Source organism: Papaver somniferum, chromosome 6 (genome assembly GCF_003573695.1).
Source record: "Papaver somniferum cultivar HN1 chromosome 6, ASM357369v1, whole genome shotgun sequence".
NCBI lineage: Eukaryota > Viridiplantae > Streptophyta > Magnoliopsida > Ranunculales > Papaveraceae > Papaver > Papaver somniferum.
Window position 1 is genome coordinate 106,942,512 of NC_039363.1, and position 20,851 is coordinate 106,963,362.

General features: G+C 37.2%; 3 protein-coding genes across 4 annotated transcripts; 2 read left to right on the forward strand and 1 right to left on the reverse strand.

Annotated features, from left to right (window-relative positions):
• The first annotated feature begins 230 nt into the window (after positions 1-230).
• On the forward strand, positions 231-914 carry LOC113291269. The gene has a single exon (XM_026540821.1). It carries the CDS (start codon positions 231-233, stop codon positions 912-914), a length of 684 nt encoding a protein of 227 aa, XP_026396606.1.
• Positions 915-6,755: 5,841 nt separating this feature from the next.
• LOC113286011 (LRR receptor-like serine/threonine-protein kinase FLS2) lies at positions 6,756-8,857 on the forward strand. The gene has a single exon (XM_026534735.1). It carries the CDS (start codon positions 6,850-6,852, stop codon positions 8,773-8,775), a length of 1,926 nt encoding a protein of 641 aa, XP_026390520.1. The 5' UTR covers positions 6,756-6,849; the 3' UTR covers positions 8,776-8,857.
• An 861-nt stretch (positions 8,858-9,718) lies between these two features.
• On the reverse strand, positions 9,719-18,916 carry LOC113288760 (kinesin-like protein KIN-7D, mitochondrial). 2 transcript variants are annotated; one of them, XM_026537879.1, is made up of 25 exons: positions 18,225-18,916; positions 17,968-18,068; positions 17,528-17,617; positions 17,316-17,368; positions 16,893-16,958; positions 16,737-16,790; positions 16,446-16,505; positions 16,272-16,350; positions 16,110-16,177; positions 15,534-15,590; positions 15,340-15,444; positions 14,763-14,867; positions 14,524-14,631; positions 14,277-14,408; positions 13,978-14,157; positions 13,631-13,798; positions 12,965-13,102; positions 12,352-12,471; positions 12,186-12,236; positions 12,026-12,073; positions 11,806-11,898; positions 10,683-11,435; positions 10,348-10,480; positions 10,158-10,264; positions 9,719-10,045 (listed from the first exon to the last, which is right to left on the reverse strand). In XM_026537879.1, the coding sequence occupies exons 1-24, from the start codon at positions 18,599-18,601 to the stop codon at positions 10,179-10,181; spliced, it is 3,225 nt and encodes a 1,074-aa protein (XP_026393664.1). In that variant the 5' UTR covers positions 18,602-18,916; the 3' UTR covers positions 9,719-10,045; positions 10,158-10,178. The 2 variants fall into 2 exon arrangements, with proteins under 2 accessions (XP_026393664.1, XP_026393663.1); XM_026537878.1 differs by having other exon boundaries at positions 10,683-11,438.
• Positions 18,917-20,851: the final 1,935 nt, after the last annotated feature.

Genomic DNA, 20,851 nt, shown 5'->3' on the forward strand with positions numbered 1-20,851 from the left:
GCTGCCACGACAACTGAGAAATACAAATCTAATGCTCTTATGTTCCTCAAAAGGCATATCAATCCTAACCTACGTTGGGGTTATCATCACTTGAAGACACCAAAAGAGCTGTGAGATGCTCTCGATAGCCGGTTTGGGAACATTCATGATTCCTTAATACCATAATTGAACGTCTTGTGGAACGAAATCCGATTTCTCGATATGTAAAAGTGAATGATTTCCAAAAGGATATGCTGCAAATTCAAGCACGTATGCACTTTTGTGGAAAGAAACTTATTGATGAGGAACTGATTCAGAAAACCATGTCGACCTTTCCTGCCTCTTCCATGATACTAGCAAACCAGTATTGTTTAGAGGTAGATAACAAAATAATCACCACATTCAGTAGGTTGATAAACTTACTGCAAGTGGTCGAAAGGCACAATGAGATTCTTGTCAACAACAATGTCAGAGCTGTCGGGAAAAAGAAAGTTCCCGAAGCTAACCATGGCAAGGTCAATAAAGGGAAGGGCCCCAAAGGAAAGAGGGCTCGGCATTCTGATTCACATCCCCATGATCCATACCCACGTGGAGATAACACCTCTCGTGGAAGAGGATGTAAGGGACCTAATCGAGGTCGAGGGAGAAATGGTCATTCTAATGTGTGGCATAGAGAAGGAACTTCTGGCCATAATGGTAGTGATCCTAAATTCGAGAAAACCCCTATGAATCCCGCCACTAAAAAGGCTGCAGATGGAAGTGTGCCTTGTTTTAAGTGTGGATTCACCGGACATTGGTACAAGCATTGCAAGGCTAGCGCCAATGTAGCTGCGAGCTACAAAAAGTATCGGGAAGCTATCGAACAAGGGGATAACTACGCAGAAGAAAATACTGTTACCCTTTACGCTAACCTCACAATCTCAGATTTTCTGTGAAACGAGGACTTTGCCCGACTTTGCCCCAACAATGGATGTGCCTGACTTTTCCTGGGCCTAAACATTTAGTTTTTTGTTTCATGGCTTGCTAGACTCTGTTGTTTTAATAGGTTGTTAGTTGCTTTGAGGTACTTTATGTTTTGTTAGTCTACCGTTTGTTTAATGGTTTGAGTAGGTGGTGTTGTTGCCAAACATGCCTTAGCATCTTTATGTTATGTGTGGATTATCTATGAGTATTTGTTTTTCTATCATGTTTTATAGAATTTTACTTTTCTTATGATAATCTATTGTCTAGTAGAACAGGTTTCTCTAAAGAAAATGAGATAAACTGTTCATTTTTATAACCTTCCTACCTAATGTACTTGTAGGAATGTCTCAAGGAGAAATTGAATGTCTAGCTAATAGTGCAACCACCCACATTTTCCTACAAAATAGACAACTATTTGTTAGTTTTACTCCTTATAATACATCTGTGACTACGATGATTGGATCATCACAAGTAATCATTGGGCGAGGTACTGCCAAATTCTTGCTGCCAAACGGTACAATGATTAAAGTCACAGAAGCTCTATATGCACCAAGAGCTAACCACACTTTGTTGAGTTTCAAGTATATCCGTGCAAATGGTTATCACTTGGAAACTCACTGTGAAAATGGAATTGAGTACATATACGTGACCTCTAATGAATGCGGAAGGAAGCGCATCTTAGAGAAACTAATTAGTCAGTCTTGTGGATTATATATCACTACTATTAGGATTATTGAATCCCATGTTGTTACCAAAGATGAACTGTTGGACACTGACTTATATAAGCTTTGGAACGATCGACTAAGGCACCCAGGTCGTGATATGATGATCCGTGTTTTGAAGAACTCGCACGGACATCCCTTCTTTCGAATAAAAAAGAAAATGGAACAACAGATTGTTACAACGCAAAGTAACAATGTGCATTCTAAAGTAAATGATGCACATTTTATGACTTCTAAAGTAAGAGAAGCGCAACCCTCGTCTTCTAAAGTAATTGAAGCGCACCCCCTGTCCCATTCTTCTTCATTGTCCTTATCGAAGGCACATCGCTCATTATGCAAAGCTTGTTATTTAGCAAAGACAGGATCGACACTATCCTATGCTAAAGATACCAAACAAAATATTCCATTTTACAAAGAATACAAGGTGATATTTGTGGACCTATACATCCAGAATGCGGACCATTCAGTTATTTTATGGTTCTGATTGATGCTTCGACTCGTTTCTCACACGTTGCATTGTTGTCCACAAGAAATTCTGCATTTGCAAAGCTCCTAGCACAAATTATACGACTAAGGGCTCACCACCCTGATCATCCAATCAAGTCTATCAGACTTGATAATGCTGGAGAATTTACATCAAAAGGATTTGATGATTTTTGTATGTCTAATGGAATTGACGTAGAGCATCCCGTACCCCATGTACACACTCAAAATGGTCTCGCAGAAGCTACCATCAAAATGTTACAGATGATAGCTAAGGCATTGGTTATGTGTTCCAACCTTCCTATTACTGCCTGGGGGTACACCATATTGCATGCAGCATTACTTATTCGCTTTAGACCCACTGCTAACCAACTATTTTCTGTTTACCAGTTGGTAACTGGATATGAGCCTGATATTTCACATTTACGCATATTTGGTTGTGCCATATACGTGCCTATTACGCCCCCACAGCGTACTAAGATGGGTCCACAAAGACGAGTAGGTATTTATGTTGGATACGAATCCCCAACAATTATCCGCTACTTAGAACCTTTGACAGGCGATCTCTTTACCGCTAGATTTGCATATTGTCACTTTGATGAGACAACCTTCCCGTCGTTAGGGGGAGGTATAGAAAAGGACTTCCAAAAGGAACGACATAAATTATTGTGGTGTGTTCCCACGTTGTCTCATCTTTATCCCCGCACTCCACAATGCGAAAGTGAAGTGAAAATAATTATCAATCTTCAAAATGTGACAAATTCAATGCCTGATGCATTTACTGATATCGCTAAAGTGACGAGATCACATATACCAGCTGCAAACGTGCCTGCAAGGTTGGAAATTCCCGACAAGGGAAAAGGTACAATATATATAGGTACCAAGGATTCACTTGGTGGAAGTGTAGCTGAGGCCGTGGCCCCCAAAAGGAAGAGGTGGAGACCACTTGGTTCGGCCGATACTCAGCCAAGGAAGAAAAGGGAGAGTAAGGCACAAACCAATCCATATATCATCAATACAGATAATCCATCTCATGAGATTGTCTCTGATTACAGTTATGTCCACGAATCATTACTGGGGAACGCCCCGAAGTTTGAATTGATTCCAGAGAACAAAGAAATCTCTATGGATTGTGAAAGTTCATATGTCTTGATGTAAAGATCCTCCACGCATATTGATGATATATTCGCATATACTGTTGCTCGAGAGATTATAAAGCACGATGATATCGAACCACGCTCTATTGCAGAATGCCAAAAGAGAGCAGATTGGACTCAATGGAGAGATGCAATCCAGGCTGAACTAGATTCACTGGCAAAAAGATAGGTATTTTGTGCGGTAGTGCTAACCCTACCAGGTGTAAAGACTATAGGATATAAATGGGTATTTGTCAGAAAGCGTAATGAGAAGAAAGAAGTCTTGATATATAAGGATCTCCTTGTGGCACAAGTTTTCTCACAACGCCCTGGGATTAATTACGAAGAAACATACTCTCCTGTAATGGACATCATCACGTTCCGTTACTTAGTCATCTTAGTAGTTTCAGAAAGACTTGAAATGCAACTTATGGATGTGGTTACCGCATATCTCTACGGGGATCTTAATACAGAGATATTCATGAAAGTTCCAGATGGAATTCCATTGCCCAAATCCAGTAACTCTAAACCACGGAGTGCGTTTGCAATTCATTTGAAACGCTCACTTTACGGATTAAAGCAATCCGGGAGGATGTGGTATACCCGTCTAAGTGATTATTTTATTGGGAAGGGATATGCAAATAATGAATTGTTCCCCTGCATGTTTATAAAGAAAACAAGTTCCGGATTTGCAATTATAGCTGTCTATGTCGACGACATGAACATAGTAGGTACTCTTGGTGAAATAAGAAAAACCGCAAGTTATTTGAAATCCGAATTTGAGGTGAAAGATCTTGGGAAAACTCAGATGTGTTTAGGACTTGAACTATAACATCGAACTTGTGGAATATTAATCCACCAGTCTGCATATGTCCAAAATATACTTAGGCAATTTAATATGGACAAAGTGCACCCTGCTAGCACTCCCATGGTTGGTCGGACTTTAGATGTACATAAAGATCAATTTCGTCCAAAGGAAGATGGTGAAGATGTATTGGGAGCTGAATATCCCTATCTAAGTGCAATATGCGTATTATTGTACTTAGCACAATGTACGCGACCAGATATCTCGTTCTCAGTGAACTTGTTAGCTATATATAGCTCAGCGCCAACGCATCGTCATTGGAATGGTATAAAGAATATATTTAGATACCTAAAAGGAACCATTGACTTGGGTTTGTTTTATCCCTACGAAGACGAAAAGAGAGATTCTAATGTAATTGCAACTCTTTACACCAAGACCCCAAATAATGTTTTGGTTAGTTTTGCTGATGCTGAGTACCTCTCAGACCCACACAAAGGTCGATCACAAAATGGATATATGTTCACTATTGGGAATACAGCGATCTCCTGGAGATCGACCAAGCAAACCCTTGTGGCTACATCCACGAACCACTCTGAGATCGTTGTCCTACATGAGGCGGTTCGTGAGTGTATATGGTTAAGGTCTATCATTACACATATTCGAGGGACATGTGGTTTGAGTTCTACCACTGAAGAGCCAACTTGCATTTACAAAGATAATGCAGCTTGCATCGAACAGATGAAGCAAGGGTATATCAAGGGTGATAATACGAAACATATATCACCGAAGTTCTTCTACAATCAGCAACAACAATGTCTTCTAAACATTCAGGTCAGTAAAGTAAAATCTGACGAAAATGTGGCAGACTTATTTACTAAGTCATTACCTAAGGCCATATTTGAAAAACATGTGAGAAGTATAGGACTACAGAGATTGTCCGAACTTCCCATGACCCCATAGGACTAAAGGAACTGTCCACTACCATGACTGTATTAGACTAAAGAAATTGTCCTGCATCAGGGGGAGCACCCTGATGGTATGTTGAACTCTTTTCCTTCACCGAAGTCACTTTTTTCCACCGGGTTTTGTTACTCGGAAAGGTTTTTAATGAGACAACAATAATATCATAATACAAATCATGGGGAGATGTCAATATCAGGGGGAGCATCTAACGATGCAGTAATGACATCAAAGTGTGTTGTACTCTTTTCCTTCATCGACGTTACTTTTTCCCACAGGATTTTTGTTACTCGACAAGGTTTTTAATGAGACGACAAAAATACTATAGATACAACTTCGGTCGAGGTTATTCTTCTCCTTACAAGTGTTCGTGTTTTTGTACGAAATATTTTTCCTGATACATTTCTACAATGGATAAGAGTTATGACAAGTGACGCCATTTCAGAAGCTCGAGTGTCTTTCTCCTTTGACCAGTTTTTCATCAACAGACGTTTTCTGGAAAGGTTTTGGCAAAGCAATTAGTTTATAATGGTGGTCATCCAAGGGGAGTGTTGTAGGAATATGTGGGGAAAGGTGTCTGACCACCATGTGGCAAAGTGCATGTGCACCTCCCCTCTTCTCCTAGACACATGTTTTGTTTTCTCTTCCCACTAAACACATGTCATACATTACCCCAACACCCGCACTGTATTTAGTGTTATGTATTTAAAGTGTACAAGACAAAGAAAATAATGAGAAATTCTCTCATTCTTCTTCTCCTCTACTTTTGTTTCTATTATGTTTGTCTCTCATTCACAATAAACTTAAACATGTCCCACTTTTTCACACCATTACGAGGACAAGATTGAGATCTTAAATTTAAAATGGTCAAACCCTTTAAGATACGTGGTAAAATTCTGTCTTGAACGTCACAACCAGTATCTCTATATACATAGACGGGAACACTTTCGTTGTAGGAATTCGGAGTATATGTAGCATTTTTGGAACCATCCATAAATTGTTCAATGATCTGATATTAAAAGAAATAAAAAGTCAATGGAGAGAGGTAAGGGACAAGACCTGGAAGGCGACCACTTATTGGTTTTACATCGTGAAAGATAAACACCAGTTTGATGGACGACTAGTACTTGGCCATTTCACTTGTTAGTTATCCATTTTAATTTTTAAATGCCAAGTGCACTCCTTGAGCACCGAAAGATCTGAATACAGTACCCCAAGTCCCCAACTAGTGCCGTATAATGAGGCTGCACGGATGGTGGCAGTGCAAATAAGATTAAGAAATGATCACCATCCTCTTGGCTAAAATATATTTCCATGCCAAAGTGAGACTTTCATGCAAACTGTGAAGTGATCTTACTGTTGTGAAGTATTAGGCCAATAATTTAAGCCCTTTTTATTCCATTTTCCAACCTTTCATAGAATGGAAAAGGCATGCCTTTTTTTCAATTAATTGTACGCTCTATAGAGAGTTTATACAATGCAAAGGGAATTAAGAAGAGATGAACGGTGATCACTATCCCAAAATGAACAACTTACCTTGTTCTCATCCTCATGCATGTGAAGACATGTCAAACATTCAAAGAATATCTATCCGGTCCTGGTCAAACTTATTATATTATGCATGGATTTAGTGCTGCTCGCAAACACGTTAATGATGTACCATTCCCACTGTACTCCACGCAATACACCACTGTAAACCACCCTAAATGTCAACTGTTGATCTATATAAATCCAGAGTACTTCGATTGTGTTATCAATCACTTCTACCTTTCTTAGTCTCACAACCATCTCTTTCTTTCTAATGGCAATCATAGCCAACACAAAAACCAGTTCATTTCTTGTCTTAATCTGTTTTTTAACCTTTTCATTGCATGCAACAAGAACAGAAGCATGTCATAGAACTGATAGAAAAGCTCTACTTGATTTCAAGAGTAAGATCACTCGAGATTCTTTTAGACTATTAGAGACGTGGAATCAATCCACTGACTGTTGTACCAAATGGGAAGGTATTGCTTGTGATTCCAACGGTCGTGTCGTGAATCTGTCACGCAATGGCATAAGTACCGACGAGGAAAACCCGTTCGACATAACCATGGATGGAATAATTTCTCCTTCATTGGGTAAACTCAAGTATCTTCGCGTTTTGGACCTCAGGTTCCTCAAAGATTTAGAAGGAACGATCCCTTCGGAGCTCGGAAAGTTATACCACCTTACTTCTCTTTTACTCGATATCAACCGACTCAATGGTTCAATTCCTGCGTCATTTCAAAATCTCCGCAAACTCAATAGGCTGCTCCTCGGTCAAAATCTTCTATCTGGTACGGTTCCCACCAATATCTTTCAACACATGTCTTCTCTAACGGAACTTGACTTGGCCTTAAATAAGTTGTCCGGGCCAATTCCATCGTCAATTGATAAACTAGTTTCATTGAAGAGGCTGGATTTATCTTTAAACAAATTTTCAGGTAGTATACCATACACAATTGGTTTTCTTAAGAACTTAAATTTTTTAGACATGTCTAAAAACCAGATCTCTGGCATCATTCCTACGTCTACTGGAGAATTATCAAAATTAACCTTGCTCCATCTCAATCAGAATAAACTTAGTGGAAGCGTTCCAAGTTTTTCAAAGCTAGTTGTTCTTGAGAGTTGTGTTTTATCAGATAACAAACTTACCGGTCGTATACCGGCATCCATCAGTAAGAGCACTCCCCTCCGGTTTTTGCAACTTGACAACAACATGTTATCAGGAAAATTACCTGAAAGCCTTGGTAATCTTACGAATCTTGTTCGTTTATCGGCAAAAAATAACCTTCTTACGGGTAAGATTCCTGCAAGTTTAAGTAATCTAATAAATCTTCAATCACTCGATCTCTCTAGAAATCGTTTGTCAGGTCCAGTTCCTTCTGAACTCGCTAAGTTAAATATAATGTTAGACACCTTAGATTTGTCATTCAACCCATTGCGTCTAGTGACCGTACCGAGTTGGATTTCAAAAATGAATCTTGAGGCACTACATTTAGCTGGAACAGGGTTAGTTGAACTCCCGGAGTGGTTATCTTCAACAAGTTTGTTTACTCTTGATGTGTCGAGTAACCGGTTAACCGGAAAATTGCCGGCATGGATAGCAAAAATGAGAAACTTACATACCCTCAATGTATCTAACAACGGTTTCCATTCAGATATACCAATTGAGCTCAAGAACCTTCAGCGAGGTTTAGGGGTACTTGATCTTCATCGGAACAACTTCACAGGGGGATTAAGCACGATTTTTGCTGTCTCGGGTCGGTTTCGTTATACTTTTATTGATCTTTCTCACAATATGTTTGTGGGTCGTATTGATAACAATATAGGAAACCTAGAGAGCATGACTGTTCTTGAGACACTAGGACTATCTAATAATCGTTTAGGAGGAGGTATACCGAAATCTCTTGGGAAATTGATTTTTCTTAAGACTCTAAAGCTCGATAAGAATGAGTTTACGGGGACGATACCAGCTGAACTGAGCAGTATCACATTTATAACATCGATTGTGCTATCGCATAATAAACTTACGGGTAGTATACCTTCTGGAGTAATAAACTTGCTGGATCTCGTAGAGTTTGATGTGTCCTACAATAAGTTGACAGGGAAAATTCCTCCTCATAAGAAACCATTTCCTGCTTCTTCTTTCGTAGGCAACTCTGGCCTCTGTGACTCCCCACTTCCTCCTTGTAAAACTGCTTAGTAACCTTCCTCTTTGTTCCTTTCTGATTGTTATGTTTGCTTAGTTAATTATAATCTTAATAAATTTGTTTTGCTTCATTTCATTTTTCCTTTTTCTTTGTATGCACTCCAGATTTAACGCTCATATATCACTTCTCATAACTTGTTAATAATCAGATCACGTATAATCTAAATATCCCCATGCAATTGTCAACTCTTCACAATTCAAATTGCAAAATCTAATACAGAACGGGGATTATTCCAATATCTTGATCTTAAGGTTTGACATAGAAGGTGGGTATTTGTGATCAGAGATTCAGAATAGCATTATAAATTATAATTAAAATTAGAAGTCGTCGGCAAGGACCATATTAATCTCCCTCCAAAGTCCAAACTTTGAAGTGCTATACAATATCCATTGTACGAGAGTTAGCTGTATATGAGACTACGAGTAGTACATAATGAGATGAAACGAAAATCTCCTTTCAAGTGCTTAAAGCTGTCATGGTGACTCAAAATTCACTGTCTGAGTATGACCCAAACATGTCTAATGATCCGAATATTCGGTCCTTGACCGACATGTAATTCACTGCTGCCATCCAAGACAGGGCTCGTGATTCAAATTTGTGTAAGTTTTTGCATTTTAAATAGGTTTTTATCAAAATCGAAATGTTTTTGTAAAAAAAGAACAATATTTTTTGCAGTACTGCGCAAAATAAAATAAAAAACTATGCTTCGTATATGAACTTACAAACTTGTAAGGTGAAAGCAGATCAAGGAACACTATCAAACTTAGCAGTTAGCACTACTAGGTGATGAGTTCCATCGATCTAAAAAAAGGAAAAAAGTGATGAGTTCCACTTTCCGTTGGCGACAGTGTCCATTAGAAAGCTTTTCAGTTTTGAGTATGCTTGTTGGCCAGTGAAATATAAAAGAAGTATAGTAAACTAGAAAAGAAAAAGAAGGATGATAACTGAGAAATACATTTCTTTCAATATCCTCTGCTGTACATTAAAATGGAAGTTGAAAGAAAGGTACATTGACCATGATCTGGCGCTTTTTTAGACAACAAAACAGAAAACCTGGAGTAGGTAAAAATTCTGAACAAGTATTCTGCTTGCCTTTTTCTTTCTTTTTTGTGTTTTCTTTACTTTTTGTATTGCCTAATTTTACAGCCCTATAATGGGAGAGTAAGAGAAATGGATTATACCTTTTAAATCTACATATAGGCCAACTAATTAAAAAATCGCATCCTACTGCACCGGAGGGCTAAATGATGATATCAGCGTCCCCTGCAAAGAAATCAAGTGTGAGTCATAATCTTGTAATATTTGTCTTTAATATTCTGATTATACACACAAAGGAACAAACAAACAAAAAAAGAGAAGAAGTGCACCACCCAACCTTTTTATCATGTGGACACTGTTAGGAAGGGAACGCGAAGATTCTATCCTCAATTTTTGTGCGACAAATTGGGCACTCGGAACAAGCAAGCGAACACGGCTTGCATACTGCAAATTGAAGGATGAAATTTAAAGACAAATATGGATAGCACGCATAAAAGCTGTACATTATAAAGACACAAATGGCTTACAGCAGAAGTGTCGGCAGGGAAGGAGAAGACTTGCAGTCGCTGATTCAAAGCATACTTTGCAAATGTGTGAATTAGTATCACCATTTCCAATAGATTCTTGAAGCTGCTTTTCTTTCATCTCTTGCATCTTTGCCTGTGGTAAGCAGTAATTCAGTTTCAGACAAAATATGTACCCTAAAATTATCACGCGTCAGTACAAACAGATACCGATTCAGATTATCGTGCATTCAGCTACGGCCAGCATGTTTCACATACCAATAATAAGAACAAGAATGAATAAATGAATCACAGGAAGATGGAGAAAGTGAGAGGGAGTTTTAAATTAAAATATGTACCTTGAGGCGAACTACCAAAGGTTGTTCTACTTTAGAGACATTGTAAACCGGTTTTGCACTTTCCTGAACTTGCAACACTTTAACGCCAACATCTTTATCGTCATTATCACTTGTTTTAGTATTATACACATGTTCACTTCCCTCACTAGACTTTCCATCATATTTGGATTCAGAGCCAGCGCCCCCTTCTTTTTTCAGCTTCGCAACAAGCACCCACATGTTTGCCAAGTCGTTTTCTAAAGCTACTTCTCTTTTCCTTGCTTCATCAAACTGCTTCCTATATTCCTCTTCAGCAAACTCCCTCTCAGCTAAAGCTGCTTCAAGAGCTGCCTCTCTCTGCTTCCTTGCTTCCAGTTCCATCTTTACATCATCTAGATCTGGGTTCCAGTATTCACCATCATCATAGGCTGTGCCTGGAAATTCACTACCCCTGACAGGAAGCCTATTTTTTCGCCCACCCTTCATACCGTCAACTTTGCTTTCGGAGTACTTGCGGCTTGACCCATTGTTACTCTGTATTCCACCTTTATAACATGCCACCATATCTTGAGCAGCACCCAGTTCTTTTGCTTGTCTTGAATTCTGTAATGAAAGCTTGGTGACTTCATCAGCCAAATTCTTTAATTCAACAGCGGCAGCAGACGCCAGTTCCTTCGCATAAGACGCTTCTTCAGCCAACTTCTGATTCTGTACACGCAGTCCACTATTCTCCTCCTTCAGCTGAACATGTTCTAGATATAACTTCCCGCTATCCTGCTAGATAAAAGAGAGCACTGGTAAGTAAGTGATGAAAATCCATGAAAGAGACACATGGATATCTTCATTCCTAGACAAAAATTACCAGAATCACTCAACATTCTGGACAAGATATTGCATCAAAGTATTAAGTATACTAATGGACTCGATTTAGCAACGTGTGAGCAAATTCTGAACAGGTCTAAAACATACGTATAACCAAGTCTGGTTAAATGTCTATATATTTAATATTCAAGACACGTGTAAAAAAGCGTTAACCCTTCTGTCTAGATGATATTGATAACAGATACTAGGAACTGTTGAGCAACATAAACAAGTTGCTGACATCAACTGTTACATCCAAGCTTTAGGTTAATAATTTAACTACCTGTTCAGAAGATGGTGACTTATCACCTGTCGCCAATGCCAGCTGCTGCTGTAATAGAAGCACTTGGTCTTGCAATTGTTTAATTTCCAAACACTGGGACAAAAAAAAAAAGACGGTCAAACTTGTTATGGAAAATCTAATAGAAAACCCCTCTGACAATTTCCAACAAACCTAAAGCCTTGTTATACAGACAACTAAAAACTCAATAGCAGCTAATAACCTTATCCATCAGTTGCTCCTGGAGAACACGATTGTCTGCTGATTTTATCTGCATCCATAGTTCAACCATTTTAAGTTTATGAAATAGTGTATGTTTAGTAGTTGCAAAATTGCTTTTGCAATGCCAAGAAAAAATAAACAGCAAAGTATAATGACAGAACCTCTAGCTCAAAACCCTTCTCGTTGCATTGAGTCATCAATCTCATCACCGTCTGTTTTGCAAAGTAAACAAGAATTTTCTTTTAGCTATAGTAATAAGTAATGACATCAGAAATTCAGATGATTATAAGAAATAAGAATAAGAGACTGATGAAATACCAAACTTACCTGCTGCATATCAACAATGGATGCATCAGCTATTGAAGCTTCGCCACTTTCAATGATATGCTTCTCTAGGACCTTCATTTGCTTCATCTTTTCTTGGATCTCACTTTCCAACTTCTGGATCTGTACCGAAAAAATTATACAGCACCAAGAAATCAGGCTTCCGAAATGGAAAACAATTGGCACCAAAAAAAAGTTCGGCAAGCCGTGCTAATACATAAGGAGATCCAATACATTGGTAACACATTACTTAAATTGGAAAAGTAACTATCGTGTTTTTGAAGTGTAGCTAAGCAAAATTTGAGCAATATCTCTCACTTCCTGAGTCCACAATATTTCATCATAATCCAATCAAGCAATTTACTTTCAGTTCTCTACTTTTCTTAACCAGGACTCTTAGCATGACTTTCTTCCAAGTGTAACCACTAAGATCAGCTGTACATCGAGAGCCTTAAAGATGAAATACAAGCAGTCCATATTAGCAGTAGCCATACTGCTATTCGGCTATTCCTGACTAATCTCAGCACTGGACTATATGTTTTCTTAAGATGCAGTTTTACCCAAAAGGTAAAGCTTCCAACATTATACTTTTCAAGTAAAAAAGTGAAAATTATACCTGAGGCCCCATTGCAATAGGATCATTAACAGACTGCTCCTTTAACCGCTTCAGAGTACTGGTGCTGAATGCAATCTCTCCAGCAAGCATCTTAACTTGTTCAACAAGCAGATCCATCTGATCTGACGTTCTCCTAGCCTATCATCCAAGACAAAAGGAGAAATGACTTCGAATTCGACTCTTACTAATAGAGAATCCAAATATGCATATATATATACATCCATCAACTTTGACACGTTAAAATAAAATTTCTAAGAGGGCATATCATTGACGCCTGTCAATGCCATAGTCGCCAAACATGGTACATAGATCCTACACAATCACCCTTAACTAAACATGCTTTAGAAACTTTTAGTAAGAAGGAATATGAGTGAGACAGGACATAGTATTCAAAAGAAACAAGATAGAGCTTGCTCAGTAGAGAACTGGTTGGACAACTTCAGTGAAAAGATTGAAGAAACCCCATTATGTCGACTACTTATTTGCCTCTTATATTAACTGTTTTCTCATCCCAAGTTTCAATAAGCAACAATGGCAGCATCAGCAGTTATTATCTTTATTTACAGTGAAGTTCATCACAATGACACACTAATTCCACAAACTACCATGTATCACTCGGTTATCTGGAAACAAAGATGAATGTTAGAAAGGGAGAACATCACTTACTTGAGTTGATTCCGTAATAGAACTGCCAGGCGGTGATTGTTCATCGCTCCACTTGCTGGACGATCTTCTATATTTAAGATCAGGAGAAGGGTCACATAAACCAGAAGATGGAGAATCTCTATCGCTTTCTACAACCATCGAAGATGGGTCCCGGAACATATCCAATCTCTGAAAATAGAGAAGATGAACCGTTAGCATCTATAGTATTAAGTAACTACAAAATCCATTTTACTACTTATATGACAATGTTACACTGAGATACCGGAGCTCCAAAACTAGCTACGGCAGCATTGAGAGACTAAGTACTTGTTCAAATTTTCAAGACAAAAGAGATACAAAGAATTTACATCGTCTTCACCAAGGGGATGGTGTTGTTGATGACTAGTTATATCACTCAATCCAGGAATAGTATTCTTCGAAGAAACAAGTATGAGCTTGGTTAGCCTTTGAATTCTACTCATTAAAGCTGCTTTTGCTTCCTCTTCTTCTTCTAATCTTGACTGCATCTTTACTTGACCCTCTTCATACTATTCAAAAGAATCAGCGCAAATTTGGTCAACTCAATATGAGAAGGTTCATATTAATATATTGATACTAAATGAAAATTGTGTAAGTTAAATTAAATAAATCATATCCAAAATAAAACCTTTTGCTTCAAAGTCAGGATCTCCTCTTGATTAACACCGCCAATCATTCCCTGTCTTAGTTGATCGAGTTCTTCTTTGAGATTCGATATCTCCTTCTGATATTTCTTTATCAATGACTTCTCATCAATAATCTGGAATTGAAGTATTTGCAACCAACGGTTAGCTCAAATCTGTCTTCTCATCAGAACCTATGCAAGTCCTATAGATAATCTTAGTGCATGCCGTGATTATAATATAATGAGTTACCCTGTTTCGTGAAGCAAAAATCTCCACTCGTTTTGCCCTGTTTGCAAACTTCAAAGTATTATGAGTTTCCTCCATGTTACTGGATGCAGGTGTAACTGTGCAAATGAGCTGCAGAAAAAGAAAACCAAGTTCAATAAATTGATAAAGACAAACATAATATTAAGACAGGAAGGTAAATTATGACGAAATAAAGGAAAATGGAAGTATAATAATGTTGGAGATCTGAGCTTGCAACTCACGGATACATGTCCATGTCCACTCAAGGAAGACTGCAGAAGTCTGGTCAGCTTAGAGTCACGATAAGGAACATGAGATGCTTTCCCCTCGCTTAGCTTGCCAATTACCTTCAGAGTTGAGATACCGCTCAAGATCAGTTACCAGGTAAAATACTAAATTGATACAAAAGTATACTGAACTAGAAATTAGTTAACTGCAGATCACCACATGCGCCTGAATCCGATGTTTTGGCACATTTCAGTTTGCAGGCAAAAAGAAAAGTGACTTGACAAACAAAACTTGCTATCAATAATGAGCCATTTTTTATACTCAAGAACAGTATGAACCCTGATGATTATTATATTATCAAGAATAACATTTCTTCGCTGCTCCTACTTCCCATGCTATTTTAGAGAATACCATCCCTTGAGTTGAAATCTTCATATATTATCAAGACATGTATGTTGACAAGAATCGTTAAGACATTCGTCAAAAAGAACGATGTCTCCAAAAAGAATGTTGTGAATGAATCAATAGAACGAGATAACTTATATGTGAAACTGTTATTTGGCATTGGAGGAAGTAACTATTAGCACCTACAGTTCCAAGAGTTAATAGACTTTTGTTTATATATGATCCTTCCTTTCTTCGGATTCCAGTTGTTTCAGCCTTTGAACTCTCCGATCCAGCTAGATCAATCAGATTCTACAACAAACAATGCACACAATAAGATGAGTAACCTGGACGAGAGGAACTAGATTAAGTTTCAGAATTGATGGTTGTTCATAACTTACGAGTTGAGAAAATGTCACTTCATCATATTCATCGCCACGGGCACTACTTTCAATCATCTGTGGAAAAAAAAAATCTTGCATTGGACAAAGACAATCTATGTATGGAGAAGAATACAAAAATAAAGGAAGTAACTAAGAATAGCGAACTCTAGATAACTGACTAGAAGAAGAAAAACAGGAAAAGGAAGGTTGATGACGAGGAGTTCAAACTCCATGGCAGAGACTTGTGGTCAAGATTGGCCATGGTTAGAGCCTTTTTTACCTGAACCAATTTGCACAATCTTAAAACAAACTGAAGGGAAGTACAAAGTGATCTGAGGTTTTTGGGCTTGAAAATGAAACATAATCATGTGATGACCACTCTTAGCCATACCAAGATTAATTCAAACTTTACCAGCTAAATTGCATATGAAATCAAATTTTGATATGTATATATATTTTGTCGTAGTCATATGCAACAAAAAACTGTGTTCATATTTCAAACAATAATCAAATTCCACAGTCCCTAGTAATCAGTGCTAAGTTCAGAAAGCAAATACGGAGTAGCTTTTTTCATTAAAAAGATATGTTACTTACCAGTGTGAAAATAGTGTGACTCCGGCTACTGAACAAGTTAAAATTGTTTGAACCAACGTGGCGATGCTCTGTCATCATAAATATCACAAGTTACATCCTATATATGAATGGGGAGAGACGGAGAGAGAAAGAGTAGCTGGTGAAAAGGTCCACATAATATACCTTCTCCGGCTGCAATGAAAGAAAGTGCATGTCCCGGAGATAAAACCACTTCTTGCTTTATGCCTTCAACATAGGTCCCCTGAAAAAATTACAGGCTCACGATTAAAACAATGACAAAGTACTCAGAAAATGGTTAAGTAATATGAGAGAATATAATGGTTTCTGTGAGTCAACCTGTGCATCTTCCCTAACACGTAAATTTTGTCCTGTTGGGTCAAGCAGATCATTTATCACCTGCAATAAGCAGAATATAGATTTACGTCGGATGACTTTTAGGTATAGAGTTCAGGACAAAAGGCTATATGCGAAGCAAATACTCCAACAGAGAACATATATGATACCTGTCTTACACCCCCACTAACAGCTGTAGCAGGTATAATTAAAAGGATTTGAAGTTACTACACCACCCACAATGAAACATATCATATCAAATTATTATAACTGTATTTTACTACTTATACTTACCTCATTATAGATTTCGAGGTAAGAAACGCGAAGTAAGAACTCCCTTCCTGGAGTCTACAAAGAGAAGATAAATTTTTAGGAAATAATGAGAGCTTGAACATTTGACCTAACAAAGTACAGATTCACGTTAATGTCACAAATGCTGGACAAACTTACATCTTGGATTGTGCTGAAAACATCCTTGATGGCTAGTGGTATAACTCCTGGAGAAATATGATCTCCCTGGAAAAATTTATATAGTTTCAGATGCCTTGATTTGTTGGTACTCAACGTATAAGAAAGAAATAGACAATAATTAAAAGAGTTGCAGAATAAAGGTGAGGAGACAGGAAAAAGTTCAATTATATAACAGGAATAAGCCATCATTCATGCATACATATATTTTATAAACATAGAAACAGAAAATTTAGCAGATTTAGAAGTCTAACTAACTGGCATTGTGTAGGGAGCAAAATGCAAGATATTAAGGATTACGACTTTAAGGCTCCTCAAGGTTTGTTTAATATTAGAATTGACTCATAATGGGTAAAGCGCCAGGTGGAAAATGAACAATATCATCTTGGAGAATCGCGTACTTACATGCATAGTATGTGTCTTCCCACTACTTGTAACACCGTAGGCAAAAACAGTTCCTGCAATGTGGATGATCAGTCAAAGGCGGATGATCAGTCACAACTCAAAAACTTCTTAGTACAGTAGGTTGGTGGGAATAGCGGCATATCGCTAATTCATACTCATAACACTCTATTTGTAGCAAGTCAAGCCCTATCAGAACCAAAAAGCTATATTACCATTAATGCCATCCATCGCATTCTTGACTACAGGTCGAGCAGCTACTTCATACACAGTCTTGGTACTGGTTGCTGGTCCAAAGACTCTATCTGAAATTACACCACAACTACCAATCAGAAATAAAATTAGGTAACAGATAAATCCGCACCTTTATAGCCACAATCTAAAAGACAGTTTCACTAGTTTATAGAGACAGTTAGAATTTGAAATAGAGTAAACATCCATAACCAGCAACGATAAGGAGAATATAGATGTATCCACACAGAAACAGCAATAAGAGATACTGGATTTAGTGCATTGAATCAACTAAGTTGAAATTATGAATGTGAGGGGAATTCAGTCTTTGAATTGTGCAATTTGACATCACAGGAAACTACCATGTAAAACAAACGTCAATGAGTTCAGAAATTTCCAAATACAATTCGAAAAGGAAAATTACCGAATGCATACGCTGTAGCTGAATTAAATTGGCAACGAACGATCTTTTCTTTGTCATCAGCATACCAAGCGATCTCATCTCCACGCTGAAATTCCCGTCCACTATTACCAACCACAACAACAACAACAAAATCTATCAAACCAAAACTTCTCAACTGCATGAACTACAAATGCAACCCTAAATTCTCCAATTTCAATCTCCAATCAAATTCAAACAAATAGATCCACCAAAAGTGAACCAGATCTAGAAAAGCATACCTCAATGGACGAAACCGAACAGTCACGGAAATACTATCCCCTGATTTAGACGGATCAATAGGTTCCATAATAAGGTCTTCAGAAGTAGGAAACGGAATAGGCGTAGTACGATTTACAAGATTTCTTGTTGTGCTACTACTACTCCGATACGTTGAATCACTTCTACTCCTATTAATCGATTTATTACAATTAAAACCATTCCCAGATGAAGAACCATATAACGAAGACGAACTAGATGAAGAACGAGGAAATACAGATCTTCCTCCACCGCCATTACTACTATTATTCAAAGATGAATTTGATGAAGTTGTTGAGAATGGTGTTGATGGCTTCCTATGTCCGAATGGTGAACTACTTCTTCCTCTTGATGATGCCATCAAGTCTCCAATCAGAATAGAAGTCTGAAGAAAACAAAGAGAAGAAGAAGAAGAAGAAAGAAAAAGAGAGAGAGAGAGAGAGAATCTGTGTCAGTTGTCACATGCTCAGAAATCAGAATTCCATCTCCATTTCTAAAGAGAGATAGACAGAGGGGAAAGTGCTGGTTTCTTCATGTTTAAGCCAAGAAAGAAGAGTCTGGAATTAGTTGGAGAGGGGGAGAAGACTGTAATCAATCCCCTCACAGAAGAATTTGGTAAGAGAGAAAGAGAAAGGGGTCTCTGAGTGAGAGAGAGAGAAGAGGGAAGGAGATTTGAGATTTTATTTCAAGGGTTATTAAAAATTGAAAATGAAATTGAAATTGAAAAAACAAATTTACATGATGATGACGTGGAGGAAATTGATGACGTGGTGGGGGAGTATTTTAAACATTGTTGGAGGAGAGAATCTTGCGCGCGCTTAAAAAAAGGAAAAAAGAAAAACTTTGAAAAACTGAGGTGTAAAATGGGCGGGAATAACCGTGTTTGGTTTTTTATAGTGAAGAGACGAAATCATTTTTTTGTTGTTTGTTAGCTGTAAATTATAAGAGTGTGATTGGGGTAATTATGAGGGTTAGATGAGGTTAGTAAAGTATAGAGCATTTATGTGCTTGGGACCATTTTATATTTAGTAACTTTGAGTGTAAGGAGTAGTATGGTACGTTAATTGTTGTTTAATTGGAAGACAAAAGGTGAAGAAGCGGTGGATGTGTAAATCTCAACCAGTGATTTATGCCAACTTGATAAGTGGAACCCTACTACTCTTGTTAGTTTTTGTGGTCGGTTGGTGGAAGGTGTTTTTGTGCTCGTTTTATTCTTCCAGTTCTTGTATAATTTGATTGTGTTATTTTTCTTATTGAAATTGCGGGATTTTCAATCCAAGCATCATCTATATTATTTGATCTAACAATAAGTCTTTGCCATAGTTCTTCCGATATTTTGGTTCTTTACCTTTGACATTTTTGTATTTTATGTAAGTGAAAAATACTATAACCCCCTACTGTATGGGTTCAATATATAGAAGCCCCACAAAATGGATCATTCACTATCAACTCCATTCTTTCACATTTTGATATTTTTAGGCCCAAAACTTTAGAATTCAGGGCCTGTTAATAAAGTTTTCAGCCATGGTAATTTGATAATACCAAGAATACCCCTAACTATATATATCTAATGGAATTAGCTAGAGGTTTTATTATCGGTTTCATTTTCTTTTTTCATTCTCTCTCTTTAGATGAAGCACACAGAGAAGATGTGATTTCTGATCGAAAATTTCAGTGAAAAAACCATTTCAAAACCTAGATCTAAGAATTACAGATCGGTTGAACTCATCATCAAAAGCTAGATTTAACATCAACGTCACTTGTTCTTGAAGATTTAGTGAAAGTTAATGAAAAAGTTCGGTGAGAATCATCACCAACAAATGAATCAGAAGATTCACCTACAAAACAAGTAAGTTTCCTTTATCTTTAACATTTCAATTCAATAGGTAGATTCTTCGATTTTCAAATTTTTATTTCTGAAAAATAATTTTATGATTTTGATAACTTTTAAAAGCTGGATTTCATGTTAAATCTATTATTAAAATCATAATCAGAGTTAGGTCTGTTATAATGTCACATTAATCTAACTTTAATTTTTCAAGAGAGGAAATCATAATCAGAGAGGAAAATTTTGAAAAACAATTCAAGAAAAATTTCTAGGGTTCTTGAACAACAATCGATATATCTTTTAATCTGTTATCTCGATCAAAAATTGGTTTCAGAGTTGAAATCAGTGAATCATTATCTCTTTTACCCATATATTTGATACAAATTTCATATAGTTCGATTTTCGAACTGATTTTTGCTCATCTCTAATTTTATCTGTTTTTAACTAATAATTTTTAGTTCAATCTATATTTCCTTTAATTTTTCAAATTTAAACAAAATGACGCAATACGATTTCAAGACTTAGATTATATATGTAATCGAAATTTTATCTCAATTTTGTCATCAGCTAATATCTCTTGTAGAGCGTCAATTACTGGTAATGGTGTTGTCAAATAATAAAAAAAAAATGGAAGAACAATGGGATGGAATGAAAAGTTACATATTAGTAGTCAATGTACAGGTAAAGCATATTAGGTTACTAAATTGTGGTTTTTGTCAAGTTTTTACGATTGGACATTGTTTTACTTTTTGATATTTATTTACTTAACTGAGAACAATTAGG

What these genes read in the sequence shown, in the direction of transcription:
- LOC113291269 (XM_026540821.1), top strand. Translation starts at nt 231, where the DNA reads ATGCTGCAAATTCAAGCACGTATGCACTTTTGTGGAAAGAAACTTATT.
- LOC113286011 (XM_026534735.1), top strand. Translation starts at nt 6,850, where the DNA reads ATGGCAATCATAGCCAACACAAAAACCAGTTCATTTCTTGTCTTAATC.
- LOC113288760 (XM_026537878.1), bottom strand. Translation starts at nt 18,601, where the DNA reads ATGGCATCATCAAGAGGAAGAAGTAGTTCACCATTCGGACATAGGAAG. An exon ending in AAGTGACATTTTCTCAACTC is followed by an intron (nt 15,445 to 15,533) that starts GTAAGTTATGAA and finishes TGTTTGTTGTAG; the next exon opens with AATCTGATTGATCTAGCTGG. An exon ending in GTCTATTAACTCTTGGAACT is followed by an intron (nt 14,868 to 15,339) that starts GTAGGTGCTAAT and finishes TCAACTCTGAAG; the next exon opens with GTAATTGGCAAGCTAAGCGA.